Here is a 20,961-nt window from a genome sequence, read left to right as displayed (position 1 = left end):
TTTTTATATTCCTCCAAGCTATGCTTCCATAAAAAAAAAGAATAACATATGTTTCTTTAGTGCCTGTAGTCCCTGCTTCTTCTTCTTCATTAATGCCGACCTGACAGTGTAGCAGATATTAACCACATATCTCAGAGCACATTCTCCGACAACACAAACACACTTTAACGCAGAACCGCCACACAAAAGCCCTGTTCTAGACAGCCTCGTGGGAAATAGTACATAGAAAAAGCACACCAATGGCTTAAAATAAACGTTTGCTGTTTGACATGTACTATGCAATTCACAGGTACTATTATTAAATGCTGGTAGGTTCATTAAAGAGACTGAAACATTTGGAACAAAAGAATTATTGAATCACAAAAACCACCCATCGTGTGTTATTTTATTCTGGGTTCCATTCTCAAAATTCTTTAGATTTAAATCTTACACATACACCATCGCACCTGTCTAAAGTCACCTCTATTTGCCATGATGTCCTAATAAACATTGCATTGAACCCCTAATTTCATCCCATGCGGGACACTGTACGTACTGTTTCAGCAAATGGTTTGTACATATCTAGTGCTACAGACTGTTTACAAGTATGGTGTAAACCATAACATATTGGTATTAAAATTGATTAACCCCTTAATGACATAGCCTGTACATGTATGGGCTCAAAATGCATTGTTTTCAATGGGTTTAGGGACTCCCATTGTCCTTTAGGGGTTAAAAATGATAAATACGTAACATGTAGAGGTACAGATTCAGTACATGGGCTAATCTAGAAGTCTCTCTCTTCTTTGTCCATACATCAGTCAGTATGATGCCCCCAACTCTACACCTCAGCATGCTTTAACTCTGACACTTTGCTACATTTGCATTTTATCATTGCTTTTGGTTTTCTTGGTCATTGTTCTCTCTGTTCTCGGATGTCATTACTCTAACAAGTCTATGAATGATGTATGTGACTCCGAGCCTGTGAAAAGCTAAGACCATTTGGACACTTTATGAAATTTGTACCATGACCTTTCTTGGGCAACATAAAATGTTTAAGATCGAAAGACGTTTTTAAAAAAACTAGCGAAAGAATAAACCCCAATTCTATGCCTAACTTACACTCTGGATATAACTTTCCTTTCTAGGTTTCGTGCCATAATTGAGCCAATATAATTCTGGTACAGGGCTCACTTTTCACGAGCTTCTTTAAAAACCAAGAAGTAACAGGGCAAATAAAAATATGTAGAAATACCTAAAACAGATGTTGGCGTAATATTCCAGTGGAAAGAAAATATTGATTTTAATATGCGCTTTTTGGTGATTATCCCCTCCCGAAGAAGCCAAAGGTGATGTTGCCGGAGGGTTTTGGAGACTAAAGTCAGTTATTGACTACTGGGAACCTGCTGTGATCTTGGATGAGATTGTGAACCTGCCCACGTAGCACCTTATGGTCGTTCCATGTGGCGTGATATCTTTATCGAGTAGTTTAAGAAAGTTTTGTATGCGCTACCTTCATGATATCATCAATTAGGCTTTAAACATCATTAAAAAAGAGAGAATGATGACGCGCAGGTATTGGCACGGACTTGGATGTGACATTGCATGATCTATGGTGTCCCACTGTCGGCAACACATAGGCTTTGAACCCATTGAAAAGAATGTGTCACAATCTAGAAGTCTGCTGTTAACTTTGCACACAATAAAAATTCCGTTTTGGGTCATCTGAGTTGCATTGTGTGATACCACAGGAAGACTGAAGAAGTGTTACTCAGGCTCAATGCGTAATGCTTTGCAGATTTTAAATGGAAAGAAAAATAAATCTTTTCTGCGCTAAACACCATAGTTACAGAGGTTTTAAGGAGTGAGTTAAAGTTTTCTTTTACATAAGCTCAGGCCCACAAAAACTCAATAACATCATATAATAATATTTTCTATTTTCATTCATTAAATGGAATTGCACCAAAAATATATAAATGTATTCATGTGAAGCCTTGTAGAATACACTACAATCTTGTATAAATACACTTTGGCTTTTTGAACCTACTCTGTGCTTCTTGGCACGAAAGAAAAAAAAAAAACTTTGGTGGGAATAAAATCATGACCAAGCATGTGCCCACAAATTTGGGTTTATTCACTCAAGAGAGTGTTTGCTATTTGAACTCGCAGACTTCACTACGCATTATGATGGGCCAGCCATGGAACGTTTCTCCTGCAAATAAGTTGGGATTGCCCTGGCCAGCCGGTGAGGTGAATTCTAAGAACTCTAAACATTCTATCCAGGGCCAACCAAACTGTTCTTGCAGAAGAAGCTCATTGGAGTTTGCCCTTCATCATGTACAGTGATATCAGAAAGCTGAAACGTTCGACTCTCCTGCAAACTCCTGACTTATTGAATAAATCCCAGTGATCAGAACCAGGAAAAACGACCCAGTAACACGCATGTTACCTAAAGACACGATGAAAACAAAAACTAAGCGCCAAAAGCATTCAAATGAGTTATTTACCTGTTTGCCCATTCTCAGCTTACACAATTCATACAATGAAGGATTTTTACACAACTTTCTTTAGATTGATTCTTTTTCCATTCTTTCTTATCCATATAACCCATGCGTTTCCCACACCAACTCCATGTATTTAGCCTTCTCTATTATCAGCTGAGGATCCTGAACGTCTTTGTGTCTTTGACCGTATTTCACCACCCTGGCGTTCTTGCTCTACCACCAGACCGAGCTGTGGGCGAGCCAGATATAGCAAGAGACGGCCCTTGGTGTCTGCACATGGCAACCAAGCCAGCTTAAGCCACTTTTGAGTCTGGCCAAGCCAAGCTGCTGTTTACAGCCTGGAGATTGCCAAGCCATTGTCTCTCGACAACAAGATTCTTTGATCATTTTATAAAATAGGAAAATATACTAACATATGCAAAATAACTGCCCCAAAAAAACAATATAAAATATAAAATAATTGCATAAATAGGAAAATATAATTCCACAGCGAGTGAATAATTCTATAGGGGCAACAGTAACCATAGCAGAGGAATACATTCTGTACAAATATCTGTGGATCATAGGTTTATAACCTGCCTATACTAATGTACTTGTGTGTATTTACGTATATATAATGTATTTTTTCATTATATGTTTACACCCCCCCATACATTTGGCAATTTATAGGCATACTGAAATCAATGGTTTATGTTTTATGTCTGCTCACTGTTTTACATAAGCATGAAGTATGCTCTAAGGAAAGGTATTCCAAATCCTTCTCAGGCTATTTGGACCTTTAGGTAAGCTCACATATATTCCATCCACCTGTAACAGACTTACATGATTTTCTGTTGGGGGCTTTCTGCGGCTGGTTCAATACAACAGGTTTCCTCAGTGCAAATCTCCTGTAAGGGAAAAGAGCGTACATAAAGGCCAATGAAATCCAACATCTCCATTACGGGATTAGAATTTTTTATGAAACACATACTACGGCTACTTTGGATATTTTTTTTCTTTTTATTTTAAAAAAAAGTCCACCGGAAAAAAAAAAGAAAAAAAGAAATGAAATCCGACGCCTGATCAAATCTATCCAATAAACAAAACGCAACCAGCGGCTCAAAATATTTTCCCAACACCTGTCAGTAGTCCAAAATAATGTTGCAAAACATATTCCAGCAATGGAGACTGAGATTCTAAGGTTCTATTTTCCATATGGTCGCTTTCCAATCTGGATCGCAAAAACTACTATCATATTCTGTCATTAGTCTTTTTTGGCCAGACAACAGGAAAGTCTCAAATATTTGTGAAAGTTTCCCTGAGTTTGTTTGAAGACGGTCACGACCCTGCTATTTGCGTGTGTTTTGGTGAGATACCTTCTGTATGGCGAAATACAACATAGCTCCCTAGAAGAATGAGAGTTGGAGGGAAAGAATTGAGTAGCTAACCTCTCCTGGAACTGTTTTGAAGGAACCAAGCCTGCTCTGGGATTGGCGTCACCTTCGTGTTTGGCTTGCCACCAAGTTGCATCATCCTGGCTCATGATCTGAAGGATATCTCCCTTTCGGAACTTTAGCCCAGCTTCTTTACAAGGAATAGCTTTATCCTCATTAGGATAGTAATCAAAGAGGGCTTTAACAAACATCTGCAAGATAAGAGCACAGTCTATTCAGCTTCAGAACACTTGACAAACACTGCCTAGCACATGTCTGATAGCCCAGTACTGAGACTTCAAACTGTTCAATCACAATCGGCCCATTACCTTGCCGTCATTGTTTGGCGATTCCTCTTTGATGCTGGGTATGATTTTAAATGTAATTGCACCTTGTGACTGGGCCTGAAATATTTAAAAAAACAATAAAGCAGAAAATGTATTATATATAATTATAAGGTGTACCCAAATACAGTAGTTTGATTAATCCATTTGCTGTACAGGGTGTACAATGCTTTACTGAACAAAGAGAAAATCTTTAAGACCTTGTATTCATGAAACAACATTTGCTAAGATTAGCATGATTTCTACACACATAACATTGTAGAGTTAAATAAGAGTCAAACTGTATTTTGTATCACAAGGTACTAATTTGTTCCTATTGTGGCTCCATTATTATTTATTTCACTAATTTTCCTTTTTCTCACTGCTCCTTCCTTCTCTTTCAATAACCCCTCTGCAATTAGAAACATTCTGTACTCCACGCCTTCGAGATCCGCAGGCCACCGACTCCTGCATGTGACTTCCACCCCAATTAAATCATCCTTCCCAGAGCAGTCCCTCAACTTCTGTCTGTGTGTACTCATACTCCAAACGGACATGGACTGTAAGGTCAAAATAGCAATGTCTTCTCGTCCAACATCTGTGCCTGACCTCACAAATGCTCTACTGGATGAATGGGCAAAAATTCCCACAGAAACGCCCCAAAATCTTGTGGAAATCCTTCCCAGAAGAGCGGAAGCCTGGTATAGCTGCAAAGGGGGACCAACTACATATTAGTGTCTATGTATATATTAAGAATGTGATGGTGTAATGGTCAGGCGTCCCGATACTTTTGTCCATATTGGATATATATATATATAGATATATATACCATTAAACTATAATGTTTATTATATAGTAAGATATTGGAGTACATAACTAATATATCAGTAATTTGATACATATCCAGATTTACCAAAATATGTATAATCTCTTCAGGTTTCTTATCTTCTACAGAAATTCCATTAACTTCCCTTAGCTCATCACCAACATGGATCAGACCTACAAAACGAAAAGCAAAATGAGTAATTTGAATGCTCGTGAGAAAAGAACTCGTGGAATGAAAAAAACAGTCTATCATCTCACCACTTCTGTCGGCAGCTCCACCGCGCATTATTCTTGCCACAACAATTGCCCCTGTGCGTTCATCTTTTTTAATTGTTGCTCCCTAAAAGAAAAATAGATGTACGCTTATGAGAGCCAGTGAGATGAGCCATTCTGAATGTTTCAATTTCCCGACACTCTTATGATTTATGAAGTGGCCCCCAATGATTTATGAAGTAGCCACTAATGTAAGAGACCAAAACCGTGCGGACTGGTCATCGGGCAAGCGTTTGGCATCCTAAGTATGCCAATTGCGTGACTTAGTGTGCGATTTAGCATCTTGATACACAACTGCACAGCACACAATTCCAAGACAGCGGCCACAAAAACGCCATTTATCGGCCACTCGCCCTAAAGTGCTTGGGGAGGCACAGACACTCCTCGCGCACACTGCTAATTACCCTTGTGGGTGCGCTGGGGCAATTGTTAGAGCTCATATTTACCCTCAGGGAAAGGTGCTCATGGCCGGAGGAACGCGTGTATACAGAGCAGCCTCTATAGGGCTTATTAACGTATCTGCCCAGTGTAACTGGGAAAAATATGCTAATCCAGTCATCACCTTTTTCTATCTCACCCTTTCGAATAATATACAATTTTATAACACGTTTCAAAGTTTTAATTGGCTACTAAACCATAATTAGAGCAAATAATTAATCCGAGTAACTCTGGCCTTACATGTAAAATAAATAATCTTTTAGCAGACCGTGAAAAGAAAAAGAAAAAAAAAAACCCTGTTTGCGTGGTCTTGGTGCGGATATTTAACTATACCCTGGAGCGCAAAAAACTCACTAAATACCAGAGTTCAGTTCTCGCTCCCCGACGCCTGAGTTCCGCCAAAGATGTCTATCTAGAGACAAGCTCTCACTGTATGAATCACAGAAGCGTGGCATTTTTTCATCTGCGTACAACATTACGGTTCTCAAAAAGTGACTTTGCAGACATCTCTTCTCACTTGCTCCTGACAAAAACAAATATTCTACACAACACGGATAGAATTTCCAGGATATTTGCAAAGCAATAAAAAGGAACAGCTATTAACCAACAGCTATTTGTTTAACACCTTCACAGCTGGACAAATCTTGAGCACAGACTAAGGTCAACACATCGCAGAAAAGGGCCAAGCATGGAAAGTAGAGTAACGCGCTCATCTTAAGTTTGGGAACATCTCCGTAATACATACCCTTGATTCTGAACTTCACCTTTTCCAGATATCCCAGTGAAGATATCAGCTTTCTGCTGACGGTTATTCAGCGTTCAGCATGCTCTGGACTAATTTCCAGCTCGATACACCTACTAAACTCAGTGGGTATGCTCAAACTATTTACCGCTATCAATCATAAAGCTGAATGGGGAACTCGAGTTACATATTTTCCACCGCTGGAAGAACGGATCTGAGTACAAGCGACCCTGCGGGGTGTGACAGGCCCTGCTGGAGTCCCCGATGACCCATATGCTGGCTTATCACATATACAGCGATAAGGCATGCAGGACTGCAGAGCGCTGCTTTCTGATCATTGTACGATCAGCTACAGGGGAGAAGAGTGTTAGACTGAGTTTATACCTCTTCCAAAGAAATTAAAATTGTAATTAAAAAAGGAACCTCATTGATGTCACCATCAAGTCAGTAAAAAAATAAAAATAAAAAAATGTAAACGCATTCCAATATATTGTAGCCCACACAACTAAAAAAAAAAAAACAGCAAATTAACAGATTAAAAAAAAATAATCCCTCTGCCAAAAGTACTAAAAAAAACAAACAAACAAACAAAAAACCTGTAGAACATACAAAAGTGTTTTGGCCATCCAAAACATAAAAACACAGCAACGACACTAAAAAAAACAAAAAAATTGCCTTATTATGCTTATTGATTAGGTGACTGCAGGGAATTTACTAAATTGGGGAATGAATTCAGATTTTTTTTAAAAATATATCATAAAATGCAAGTCCCAGGAATGAGCGAAAATAAATAAATGAGACGTTACCAGGGGCTCCCGGTTTTTAACCAGTCGGATAATTTTCACGGAGTCTTCATCGCTGTCAATATCATCAGGCATTGGGGGGAGAACGGGATCATAACTCTTCTGGGCCACAGTGTCATGTACGGAGAGAAGAGCCTGCAAGAAAATGACAGTTTAGTTCACAAGTCTCATATTGGCTCAGTGGAAATCATATTGCAAAGTTTTGGCGGTGAAATAAATAATTATTTTTTCTATTTTTACGGTTTCTAAGCCCGGGTGATTGGGGGGGGTTTATGTCTGTGGTTTCTCAGAGTCCATTTAAAGGATAACTTTGCCGTTGTTAACGAATTAAATGTGTTTTGATGGCTACTTTCCTGTAGGAGAGTATTATCCAATCCTTAATTTTAGGAGAGAGATTCAGCTCCGAATGATTAATACAATGCAATAGAGCAATAAGGGCCCTATAGAACGTTCTGGAGGGCCACATCCAGCTCATGATCTTTGAGTTGGACTACAACGCTCTAGAACCCAAGCTGAGGTCGACATGTCGGCAGCGGATGGCACCAAACAGTTTTACTTTATTAAGGATATGAAATCAACTATTATAGGATTCCGTGAAACGATCCAATGTTTTCTTTCCTAATATATTTCTTTTAACTAATAAGAAAATTAAACAAAATCAATGGGAAGATAAACAGCGGATCCAATGTTACAGATATTTCCCTTACAAAATGGGAAACTGCCCAAGTACTATAAATCAAATCCGAAATAAAATGGTGTACCAGGGATACTGGCGAGCAGAAGGAATCCGGTTTAATTATAATCTAGAATGCCAATCATTCACAAGTTGTGATTGTGCCAGAAAAAAAAAAAATTCGGGACAACATAATTGGCCCAAGCCAAGGGAAATAAGCAGAATTTAATTTGATATTTATTTAGTTTGGGAAAATACGGTTAGCCGCAAGCGGGATAAGTCGGTAAGGCAATCCAGACAGGAACAACTAAGTTGATTTGCTGTGAAACGTTAGACACAAATTTATTTGGAAAAAGACTATCTTCTGGATATTGTTCAATTATTGCATTTACTACTGAATGATCCCTCTTCAGCACATCTAAATTATCCAAAATCATGCTATGTTTCTACACATGCATAATTTAGAGGTATTCCGTGAAATGGTATGTGAATTTTGAGACTGTGTATTTAAGCGCACTGTTTAACTAAAATGTGTGATTGGCTGAATAGCGGACATAGGGGTTATTCATTAAAGTGGGAGCCTGAAGGATGGTTGAACCCGGTGAAAGGGTTAAGCTCCGCCATCATTCTAAATATATCAGCCAAGGACACCGCCGCGTCAGCAAACCTTCACCCCACCTTCAAACCAACCACTGCGGCTCATGCAACAGGCGCACCAACAACGAGTATTTCTTTAAGGCTGGTTGTGTGTTTTTGTGCAGAAACACTGAACGTGTCCTCTGGATTCAAAGAATACATTCTATAAATGCCATAATAATGTACAATTTAAACATATACTGTATGTGTATGTAAAACAGAGAGAGGAAACATTCTGATAAAATAACAGACAGCGCGGGTTACTCTTGAAGTTCCATCATCTCCGATCATCAGGAGGGATATTAAATCTGCAGCACTTCTCAGCTTTAACCTGCCTTGCAGCAAAATGGGTCAGTTTAATGACACCAAGTATACTGCGTTCTGAAAATGTATCTGGTGCACATATGTTGACTATGCAATCAAAATATTACAAACTTTTTGACCCTGCCCAACACATTGCTAATACGGGAGCCAGAGCCGGCCTTAGGTGTTCTGGCGCCCTGTGCGGACTACTCGTCTGGCGCCCCCCCCATCCCAAAAAAAGAAAGGAATCAAAACTTGCAACAAAACCCCAATCACTATATACTACGCCAAACATTGATGTGGTGTAGGCCTACCACTTCATTGTCTGGCTTAGTAGTAGGGATGCACCGAAACGAATTCTGGACTGTAACCGAAAGTGCAGCATTTACCTGGCCGAAACCGAATATGACCCCCCCACACCATAACACATAACAAAACAATTAAATAACAATATATATATATATATATATATATATATATATATATATATATATATATATATATATATATATATATATATGATTAACAGCAATCACATTCTTATCATGCCCGCAGATTCCAGGATGTACTCGTAGACTACTTGGCATGATAGGAGTATGATTGCCCTATGTACCCCGTCTCACTCCATTCTCCCTATCTACCCCCTCCTAACTATCTACCCTCTCCCTCTTTGAAGTTCACTTACCTTTCAGAAGTCCTGCGGTGAGGGTGCAAGGCCTCTGCCTCCCAGCTCTGCCACTGTATGGAACAGTATAGAGTGATGGGAGTTATGATGTACTTTAGAGCATAATTATATATAATGAAAAATACATTGGAAATGGTACAGCATAACACCCATCACTCTCACACCCTTACCAATCCACACACATACACCAATCCACACACATACACCAATCCACACACATACACCAATCCACACACATACACCAATCCACACATATACACCAATCCACTCCACACATATACACCAATCCACACATATACACCAATCCACACATATACACCAATCCACTCCACACATTAACACCAATCCACACATATACACCAATCCACTCCACACATTAACACCAATCCACATATATACACCAATCCACTCCACACATATACACCAATCCACACACACATACCAATCCACACACACATACCAATCCACACACACATACCAATCCACACACACATACCAATCCACACATATACACCAATCCACACGCATACCAATCCACACGCATACCAATCCACACGCATACCAATCCACACGCATACACCAATCCACACATATATACCAATCCACACGCATACCAATCCACACATATACACCAATCCACACATTTACCAATCCTCACATATATACCAATCCACACATATACACCAATCCACACATACACCAATCCACACATATATACTAATCCACACATATATACCAAACCACACATATATACCAAACCACACATATACACCTATCCACTCTCACTGTCACTCTATGCTTTCCTACCTTTCCTCTTTCAGTTTCTTTGCCTCCTCTTCGCTCTTCTTCTTAGTTCTTCTGTCTTCTCTTCTTCCGGGTCAGAGGGCATGGAGACCGGTGGGCGCGGCTTCAGTGCTGTGCGCCGGGATCTGACAGCAAACCCCGGCGCACAGCAGCTGTTGCCGCGGGGATCACAAGGGAGCGGTATCGGAGGTCTGTTAAAGACCTCCGATACTGCTCCCTTGCGAGCCTGCTCCTCCAGCGGCGGACATTACTGTCCGTCTCTGGAGGGGTGCCGGGTGCCCCCATACTGGCGGCAGCGGACCCCGCGGCGGCAGGGGCGTCGGACCGCGCTGCGGCGGACCCCGCGGCGGCAGTGGCGTCGGACCGCGCTGCGGCAGACCCCGCGGCGGCGCCCCCTGGAGTGTGGCGCCCTGTGCGGTCTCACAGGTCGCACACCCCAAAGGCCGGCCCTGACGGGAGCATCCTTTAAAAAACTCTCACTGAGCATTATGCAGGGCCAACTCACTCCTGGCTGCAGAAAAGGTCTCTGGTGTTGGACCTTCAGAATGCGCCGTGATATAGAGGAGTTGCAAACAAGGTGTGTGTGAAATTATAACAACATGCGTACTTGCAGCTCCTCCTTAGTACTCCTCACAGTACTATTAAAACAAGAATAATGGATACAGGTAGGGAAGCGCAGGGTAAAACAATGTGAAAATATCATATCCAGGACAGTCTAAAATGCAGTCCTTTCCAATGATCTGTGTAAAAGAAATAACACCATGACACAGTATAGCAAGTAAAAAATGCGGCCCCTATTTATTGGAGCAACTTACAAGAAGTGATGGCTCACGAAGTGAGCTACAACAGCATAAAAGACGAGGCAGCTCACGAGGAAGCCTCTGGTAAATGGTGATATGAATGGACGAAGATTCACCAGGTGCTGCCCTGGCTTACTCAGAAGACAAATTTGCAGATCAAAAATAAATCGATAATAGTAGTGCCGGTTACTATTATCGATTTATTTTTGATCAGCAAAATCAGCAGGAAACACCCCCATTTAAAGGGAAAATGGGCGGGAAGCGGGGCATGTCAAGACCCCCTCCCGCACCCCGGAGAAGCGGTCCAGGATATGACATGCGATGGACGTGCAATGGCGGGAAAAGAGTAAACTATGGAGGACTGTACCAACTGATCTCCCCTTTATCTGCCCCACTGAGCAGCGGAGTTACAGGTAGCCTGGTCTTCCAATAGCAAGGCACAAGTCACAATATGCCACACAGAGGTAAGATGGCAGCTCCTATACACCACGCAAAATAAAAAAAATAAAAAAACAGACGTAACTTTTATATAAACAAAAGCAAATGGAGGAGGGACATATTCCTATGATGTATACAGACGCAGGAGTCAGGATTGAGGACAATCTAGAATGACAGTTCTGCTTTAATTATGAATATGAATCCCTAAAAGACATAATAAACTGTAAATAAATGAATACTTTAACAGGGAGTTTCTGTAGGTTAATAAGCATAACTAATACCATTAACTTTTATAATTTTCTATTATCTAAGCCTTAGCGTGCGGTTATAAAGTAGACATTCTGTGTCTTAATCCCAGTATTATTTTAGACGGCTAAAAGACATTACCATACATCTCGGCCTCTGCCTTTTGCTTATTCCCCGTTTACATTTCACTAAATTGTTTGTAACCAGATATTTTAAAATACATGACATTTTAATAACTTTTAAAAACACTGGCTATTAAAGCCGAAAAAGCTTCTATTTTTTTTTATAAGGAAATGCAAGCGAACCGCTGGTTTTAGCGCTGTTGAAAATAAATACTGCCCAGAAAATGTCATTTAGCAGAAAAGATTCAGTCCATTTACAGTCAGCGAAAATAAAAAAGAAAAACTCGAGTTACCCCTGGATACGAAGTGGGGTTTGAAATTACAGATCACTTTGAAGAAAATGTATTTCTCCATACAGTCCAAGACTGAAGCCCGAGAACAGTTCAAATATTAATTGCGGATATAATACAACAAAACATCTCCAATGCCTAACATTATTTAACCCACTCAGTGCCAGAGGGGTAAACGCACAGGAGCTACTGATACTTGCTCTAGCACAAAGCCAATAATAGCAATAACCAGTATCAAACATTAAGGTGCAATAAATGGAAATAGTAGAAATTATATACTTTTTTTACCCAAGACAAGTAGGTTCATTAAAGAGGCAACAGAGCTGCTGGCTGGATGATAATGAGAGAGGGCATCGACGGATTCTCCATTAGGCAGCACGAGAATCTGATGGCCATATATCTGTCTCTTCTTCTACTAGAAGTCTACGATTTATTTAGTGATTAGACCATGGGGTCAGTAGTTTTTGTACCATGAAAAGAAGAGAGCTGGCAAGAGAGGCAGCATTTACACCATGACTGGGCAATTTCTATGCTCATTTTATGGGTTTTCTACAGAATGCTTTTTTGGAGAATGTGCTCTACATGGTGGGTATGGTACATTGACTATGTTGTCCCCTAAACATACCCTCAGACTGCTTGGCTATCTGGCTGGGCTTGGTCCGAGATAAAGGGGTACCTGAAATGCAAGCATGACCGTTGGAGACTATGGCTATACTGCTGCCGATACTGTCTGACGTGACGTATATCGCTTCTCTGAAATGGCTGGATTCCCAAATTATGTCTATTTTTTTTCCGCAAAGGGTGCAGGATGGGGGGCACGTGTTGAATCCGGTGGGGCACACACTCAACCCCTGCACAAGAAAAGTGGTAAAAACCCTTAGCTGCCTGACCGACCCTCGAAACTGCCCATCTGTCAAACAATGGTAGTCTGTAGCTTTAAGGGCAAAGCGTTTCCATCTGTTCTAGATGGCAAGAACATAGCACACATTTTTCCTTTAAATACTACATCCAGATGATACATTCATAAGCAGATGACAGCTAAACATTTACGTGAGTGCTCTCTCTCTTTTATAAGTTTATAAAAACATCTACCTGGTTATAATTTTAAGACGTTAAGCGTCCATCTAATTGTGTTTCTTTTAATAGCAACCTTATGTGGTCCAGCTGTGCACCTGTCATCGCTGGTTAAATGATACAGCATGAAACGCAGCGACTCCGGGGTTCTGAGCACAAACGCAGCATTGTTCCATCAGACCGAGGAGGCGGATAAGGCACCGGCCAGACGTGGATCTCTAGATCCAAAATGCTCAGGTTGGTATCCGTTGTATTACAAAGAGCCGCAGAATGTTACACAGAACATGTGATCTCGGTCATGCTGGTTTGCTTAATCCCAGTACATATTAAACACATTATTCTATGCATTATAATAGCTTTTTCTCACAATCAGGTAATTCATCGCCACTCTGCCAGCCATTGTATTTCTCATGCTGGTCAATATTCTCACTCGTTGCGTACTTGGCCCTGCTCTGTTCTTCATCCATTATAAGAATGCATACAGTGTAACTAAGCTGGGGTATATCGGTATATTGAGGTTAAACTTGGTGAAAAAGGTGATCATTCTCACATAACAAACCAGGATTTATCAGAAAAGAAACAAGTTAAACCAGAAAAAAAAGTTGTCTTAAACAAAATGTGTGATTTCCGTGAATGTAATTTCACAGCAGTTTGTACAAAGCCCTCGTTCTGAAGAGCATATTCTGCCCAGATTTTTTTTATAATGGTTCAAACCCGAATATTGACTCAATACAATGTTGTATATCCTATTTGACAAAGTGAATCGGCGCTTGTCCCAGTTCTACCATTACAGACCCATACGGTCCCGAGTAATGTCCTGACAGAAGATATTACGCAGCACTAAAATACACATTTAAAGGGTATGGTAACATTTTCCAGTAAAAATAAGTCTTAGAAACAAAAAAAAGTGACCACAGGAATTTGCACTGAAACATCTACAATGTAGCTGGATATAATGTAGCTGGGGGTGTAATTTACTTGTATGCAATGTTCTAAATGAATCCTCGCCACTTATCCATTTTAGAAAATAAAAACTACTGATTAACGAGATGTTTCTGAGTCTGGGATATGGGAGACCTTTGAGAGGACCAATGTTCATGGAGTAAAATGTACCATGCAAGCTTTCAGGACCTTTGACGTAGAAGAAAGGTATGGAATGGACATCTGAAGGTACCCCTGAAGTTTTGAAGGCTACCTGCTGTTGGTTTAAGTTTCACAGCTCTACAGATTTGGGTCACTAATATTTATCTCAAGTCAACAATAATGGACTTGCTAGTGACATCACCCCCGCTACACAGGAAACACCGTCACTTCTTTTAGCTACAGCTACGCGGGTCTCACCTTGAGTGAACCGCGGCGTATGCTTATTTTCAGAAGAACAAAAAACAACTCGCGTCAAATCCACCAGTCCAAACATTCATATTTTCTTCACTGGCTGAAATCTGTCACAACATATTAATTTAGAGGTTACAGTCCATCAACCGTACGTTATTTTGGGATGGATATGGAAAAGCGATCTCTCTCAATTTACTTTTTCAAAGCACATAGTACCAAAAAAGAATAAATAATACAGTTGGCTTCCAAATAAATAATCCACTTTAAAAGAGAAAAAAATTCAGTTAATGGACATTTTGTGTGTGTCTTGCAGGTGTAACGTGTCCTCACCTTGAGATTTGGTTTTGACAGGAGTTTCAACAATTCTCTGATCTCGCTGTTCAGCGGTTTGCTCTGGAGTTCTTCAGCCAGCTGTGAACGAGACGGAATTGACACCGAGAACATTAGCTGAGTATTGTCTCACCCGGTGCCTCTGTGACAACCGAGAATCTATCTTGTTTGAGATTATTGCTTTCCAGTGTGCTCAAACAGAAGCCAGCATGAGCACAAACAGACTATTAATCATTGCTTTTTTCTGTTCTGGGCCCCTGTGGACCTGACTGAAGCCAGTTCTTTCAGCTGAGTTTAAGTCAAGTAATCGAATCTGGCACCGGAGTAGTCAGATCACATTCTGATTTATGGTTACAAGGGCAAAGCCCGGCACTTCATTTAGGTAAATCGTTCTTTGCGTGCAGACAAAGGCCTGCTTGTAAAACGACTGGATCAATCTTTGACACTGACTGTTCAGACACAAATATAAAGAAGAAGCTGCTTCTGAATGAGGTGGTGAAATCGGCTCTGCTTCCAAAAAGCCACAGAGGATGTGCTGTTAGAAACCCAGGTAAGGAAGAAAAATGCCCCAAAGATTGAGAGCTCGCTGTCTCTCTTGCTATGTTTACACGTACATGTAAGTAAAGCCATGTAACAGCAGGGCAGTTCAGACATGTGCATAAAACAAACCGGCTTCAGGTCCTGTCGTTTCCAACCCTTGGCTCCTTTTAACTTAGTTTAAGTATAAGAAACACATTTATCTACATTTAACAAATTTAACGAGGCCCCCTCTATGTGGTTAAAATCTAGATATTAAGCAAATACAACACTTTTGATGTAACCAGAGGCAGAGATTCTACTTGCTGAGCACAAAACTGGATCTAATCCACTAGAAGCCGGTCACCGACCATACAGGAGCCAACGGAGCCAATACAAAGCAACCAGACCCGCAGTGTTAAGCGAGGGGCCGACAGCACTCTATGGACACAGTCTGGGGGCTCTCAGACTCCGGTGGCCCCCGGTGTGTTACCGTGTAACATAGCAGCAGGAGGGTGCGAGGAGTGGAGCCTGGCGGCTAACCTTTTTGTTTTGGTGGGTGGGCGGGGGAGCGATGTACCTGGGTGTGGAGAAGGCTCTTAATCTGGCACTGCCCGTCTGTCTCAAAACTACGAATAAGCCTCACTATCTTATTACAAATAAACATTTCCCGTAGGTATCAAATATCCCCGTGGAAGCCTCAGACGGAGATACTATTTTAAGGCTTTTATCCAGTAAATACAGTGTCATTTCTATGCTTGCTCTATGGTGGGTATGCCCGTTCCTGCAGTCCTCCGTGATACAGCCATGCTCTCTCTAATTACAGATTCCTGGCTCTGCTTGCAAACCGCATGTTACTGTAACCTCTCTAATACCTTCCGAGGCTATAGATAAAACGGTTCATGTCTGCACGCTGCTACCAGAATGTACTGGCAAGTCACACAAAGCGCATTCATCCAGGCAGACATTTTTCCTTATAATGGGCAAAATGTGTCCACCTTTTGGAACACAGTGGAATGAGTACGGGGAGGGCGATATAATTCAAAACCAACATTTCCTGGCATGTGGCAAACAATATTTCATATGTAATGTGTGTATATAACACAGCGCTATGTTACGGGGATGATGAAGTTCATGAATGGAAATGTGGTTGTATTCAGAGTTGGCTATAGCTCTGCAGATATGCATTTTTTAAACATAAATGAAAGTCCGATGAAACAAATACCATTCGTTACATAAACAACACGTTTGCAATGCAGTTTACTTACCATTACTAGGGTTTTTAAAATGAGAAGCATTTTGAGCTCCAGAAGGTATGCGACATGGTGGGTTAGCTCATTAACAGTGAGTTTTATGTAAATATGCATTATAACGGGCCAATAGAGTCCTTTATGCAAGAGAAACTCTCCAGCGCAGGCCCCTCACTGTCTAGTGAATAAGCTCCATATACTACAGGAAAAAGGTGAAAGCCTCTGGGGGATGCTTAGGTTACTGACATTAGTGTGTGTGTGTGAATGTATATGTATGTATGTATGTGTGTGTGAATGTATATGTATGTGTGCGTGCATGTGAATGTATATGTATGTGTGCATGCGTGTGAATGTATATGTATGTGTGCGTGCGTGCAAATGTATATGTATGTATGTGTGCGTGCGAATGTATATGTATGTATGTGTGCGTGCGAATGTATATGTATGTATGTGTGCGTGCGAATGTATATGTATGTATGTGTGCGTGCGAATGTATATGTATGTGTGCGTGCGAGTGTATGTGCATGTGTTTGCACGTGTGTATATGTCCGCGTGTATGTATATGTATGTGCGCGTGCGTGTGAATGTGTATGTATGTGTGAAGGTATGTGTGTGTGTGCGTGTGAATGTATGTGTGTGTGCGTGTGAATGTATGTGTGTGTGCGTGTGAATGTATGTGTGTGTGTGTGTGTGCGTGTGAATGTATGTGTGTGTATGTGCGCGTGTGTTTTAAAAGGTGAATAGCTCCTCCACTGAATAAATCCATGTTTTATTTTCTAATTCCCAGTGACAGTAGACCCCGATGTTCATAAATATACGTATATATACAGCATATGTAATTGTTTTGGATACGTTTACTACTTTCAATCTAGGAGGTCATGGAAAAATAAAAACATGAATTTTAAAAATACATATGATAAGGGCTAAAATTAAACCACAACGTAAGCCTCTCCAAGAACCGCAACTGGAACACAACTATAAATTTTCTCGGTTGTGGATTACACGGGATTTCTTTTTCTAATGGCTTACGTCTAAGTCTCCGGCGTAGGAACGGTGTTCGGATACATGCCAGGGGGATTAGACCCCTGTCAAACCTTTTAAATAGTTCAAAACAAACACTGACCCCTCCAAGCTTGAGATGACCGCAAAAGTTTGGGGAACTTCCCCTTTAGCGCTAGTAGAGTTAACAATAATTTTGAGGCAAAAATGCCAAGTGCTATTGTATTACTAGGAGAACACCAATTTCCATGCCTTTGACCAACATTTGTGAACGAGGCCAATTCTACGAGGAAACATATTTCTTCTGCAGTTTTGTGAGCTGATTTAAGAAACTGTAACAGAAGATGTGCAAAGTCGTCAAAGTGGTTGATTTTTTTCCCTCTTTGAGATGTTTTATGTTCACTAATGTACATGATGTTTTGTTTCTTAATCTAGTGTTGGATAGTCACCACTTTGTTTAATCCCCGGCTGTCCCTTGCCAAGAAATGGGGGGGGGGAGGATGGTAAGTGGATTCCAATATATTCAAGCATTACGTAATTTTAAAAGATATATGAAATGTATGAAATAGACGGCTGAAAAAGAGCATTTTGAATTGAAATATATGTATATATACATACACATACATACATATGCGCACACAAGGGTGGTAAATTAATGGAACAGCTTCCTAGCAGAAGTGGTAGGGCTACCATTGTAAGGGAATTTAAACATGTAGACATAAAGCTATCCTAAATCTAGAACAAGACTAAGAACTGAAGAGGTCCTAATCTTTATACAGTAGACGAGCAGAATGCCTCATCAGTCATCTAGTGCTATAAGAACAAGGAGCTCCTCTTTCTTCTCCGTCTTCTAGATTAAGGGTAGTCTGCACAAAACGTCTACGAGAACAAGTGGGGAATCCCTGCACTTCCAAAAAATATCAAGCATGGCTGGCGGATTCCTCTGATATGTCTAGATATATACGATAAGAGATCCGCGTACTCGTGGGACATGGATAACCCAGAAAACATGTTAACAGATGTGAACATCTATCCTATCCTGATGACTCCATAAACCAAACCCCTGCTCTCTTCTTTTCTATTCTATTATGTTGTCCATGACAAGTGCAGCTGTGTAAGGATAAGGATATGATATGTTCATTAACTAATAAATGTATCCTGTAATAGTAATACAAATTAATACATTTTAAAGTGTGTTAAAAAATAGTATAGTGCGTTATACTGCAGGGCATACAAAGAGTTACTATATTGTTAGCTATGGATTCCCAATATCTCTAGGTGTTTTCTTGGGGGTGATCTGCACTCTGTCTTACATCGATAGGATTTAGATGGACACTTCTCTGACCGATAAGATTATAAGAGCAGGGTCCCCTTCTCCTTCCGTACCTGTTTGTTTTAATATTTGTTAATCTTATGGATTTCAAATGTTGTTAATTTTCACTGTAATGATAATAAGACTCAGCTCTCAAGTTGCACCTGGGTATGAGATTTACTATTCAGCAGGAGTATCAGGAGTATATCTCTCTGCATCCAATTTTATCTGATCCCTTAAAAATGGATTTACTTACAAGGGGATATTTTCCTTACATACTGACGTGCCGTTTAATATCAGCGTAAACATGGCTTCTATCTTTATTAAACTACAGACCATATCCGACAAGTCTTCTCCCTTCACTGAAGAACTTACATGGATATTTTATTTTAAATTTTTTTTTTTTTTTTTTTTTTTTTTTAAAGGCTTACCGCTTTTTTCCATTTTAGTCGCCCCGCGTTGCGCACAACCTGTGTGTTAGATCTCTCCCCCGTGTGCAATAAAAAAACGCTACTACGACGTGACAGGTGTGCTTTTTTTCTTTGTTTTAATTGAATTATAGGCACAGGAAATTGACTACTCCATCACTGCCGACGACCTCTTGGTTGCGCGAGGTTTTCGGATTGTGACAGCAATTTGGAAGCCGGGCTGCGCATGAATCACGGCTGATCTGCCACACCAGGCGGCTCCGACAACTCCCTTCTCTGTGCTTTTTATTTACTTCAATTCTCTAGTACGAGCTGTCATTTTTCTTGCACTGTCAGCAAGAGAGACATTTCATTTGTGTGTGTTTTTCTAAGACATTCCTCTTGTCTATGGATTTCTCCAAACACTGTCAAACGGCAGCTTTTGTTCCCTCTGTGGGACTACAGCCTGTAATTTTAATTATGTAATAACTAAATCAGAACAGACCTACAATACAGGGGCTTTTCTCCCCACTGCAAGCCATTAAACACAAATCAAACCAAAGTCACCGCATGTATGTGACAGCAGGTTTGGAAATATGTTTTTGGCACAATAGGGTTTCTACCAAGAGGACGACCCTTATATGCTTACTTTGCGTCTATTGAACGCATAAGAGGACGCGGGGGCAAGCGTACTGCCGCAGACAGGTAGCGTATACTTACGTCATCGGCCAGGGAAGTAGCGCTGTGGATCACGGGCAACGGGTTCTCCTTCTCATAATAATGCAATTTTTCGTGTATCTGAAACACAGAAATGAAAAGCTTAATAATGCATTTGCTGCTGAGTTAAAAGAGGTAACATGGTACACGTGGCTGGGTACGTAAATGCTGGGTGCATTCTGGCCAAGTACCATTGGGTTGTTTTAAGGGCATAAAACCCCCTCTGTGGGATGCGTTCTTCTTGGTATCATCACAGACAGCAGCTGAAGAACACAGAGATCAGCTTAAACGAGAACAAAATCTAAACTAACAGCACAAACATGTACACGTGTCACATAAAGGATCCTGAAAAGCATACGTCGCAAGGACACGATGGTGTATAAGTAAAGCAAACCCCCTAATAGAATACTGCAGCTCAGGCATCAAATGTGGCAGGAAACGCAACTCCTAGATTGTAAGCTCCTCTGAACAGGGCCCTCCTCACCTTTGGGTTCTGTAAGTCCAAATTGTTACATGACCCACTACTTGTTCTGTTAACCATTGTTCGGCGGGTATCGGAATATCACAATGCTATGTTCTACTAACACAGTCGCAATATGATGTTTTTATAGATACAATGAAGGAAAAGATGTATTATTCTTCTACTAAATGTTGTAGAAATAACTGAATATGTAATGAATTGTATTTTATTATTATTATTTCTGTTATCTATAATACCGGTAATA

The 20,961-nt window shown here is 40.5% G+C and overlaps 1 protein-coding gene across 1 annotated transcript in view; it reads right to left on the bottom strand.

The window, feature by feature from the left end:
• The window catches only part of MPP7 (MAGUK p55 scaffold protein 7), a 143,174-nt gene that overhangs the window by 47,721 nt on the left and 74,492 nt on the right, over window positions 1–20,961 (bottom strand). The window contains exons 5-12 of the mRNA XM_053466014.1: window positions 20,240–20,317; window positions 15,036–15,116; window positions 7,303–7,434; window positions 5,302–5,383; window positions 5,132–5,217; window positions 4,225–4,299; window positions 3,911–4,107; window positions 3,306–3,370 (exon numbers count right to left, since the gene is read on the bottom strand). Coding sequence (XP_053321989.1) covers window positions 3,306–3,370; window positions 3,911–4,107; window positions 4,225–4,299; window positions 5,132–5,217; window positions 5,302–5,383; window positions 7,303–7,434; window positions 15,036–15,116; window positions 20,240–20,317 — 796 coding nt within the window. The remainder of the gene's footprint in view (window positions 1–3,305; window positions 3,371–3,910; window positions 4,108–4,224; window positions 4,300–5,131; window positions 5,218–5,301; window positions 5,384–7,302; window positions 7,435–15,035; window positions 15,117–20,239; window positions 20,318–20,961) is intronic.

Source organism: Spea bombifrons, chromosome 5 (assembly GCF_027358695.1).
Source record: "Spea bombifrons isolate aSpeBom1 chromosome 5, aSpeBom1.2.pri, whole genome shotgun sequence".
Lineage (NCBI taxonomy): Eukaryota > Metazoa > Chordata > Amphibia > Anura > Pelobatidae > Spea > Spea bombifrons.
The sequence above is the reverse complement of the archived record's forward strand: the minus strand, read 5'-3'. Positions and strand labels throughout refer to the sequence as shown.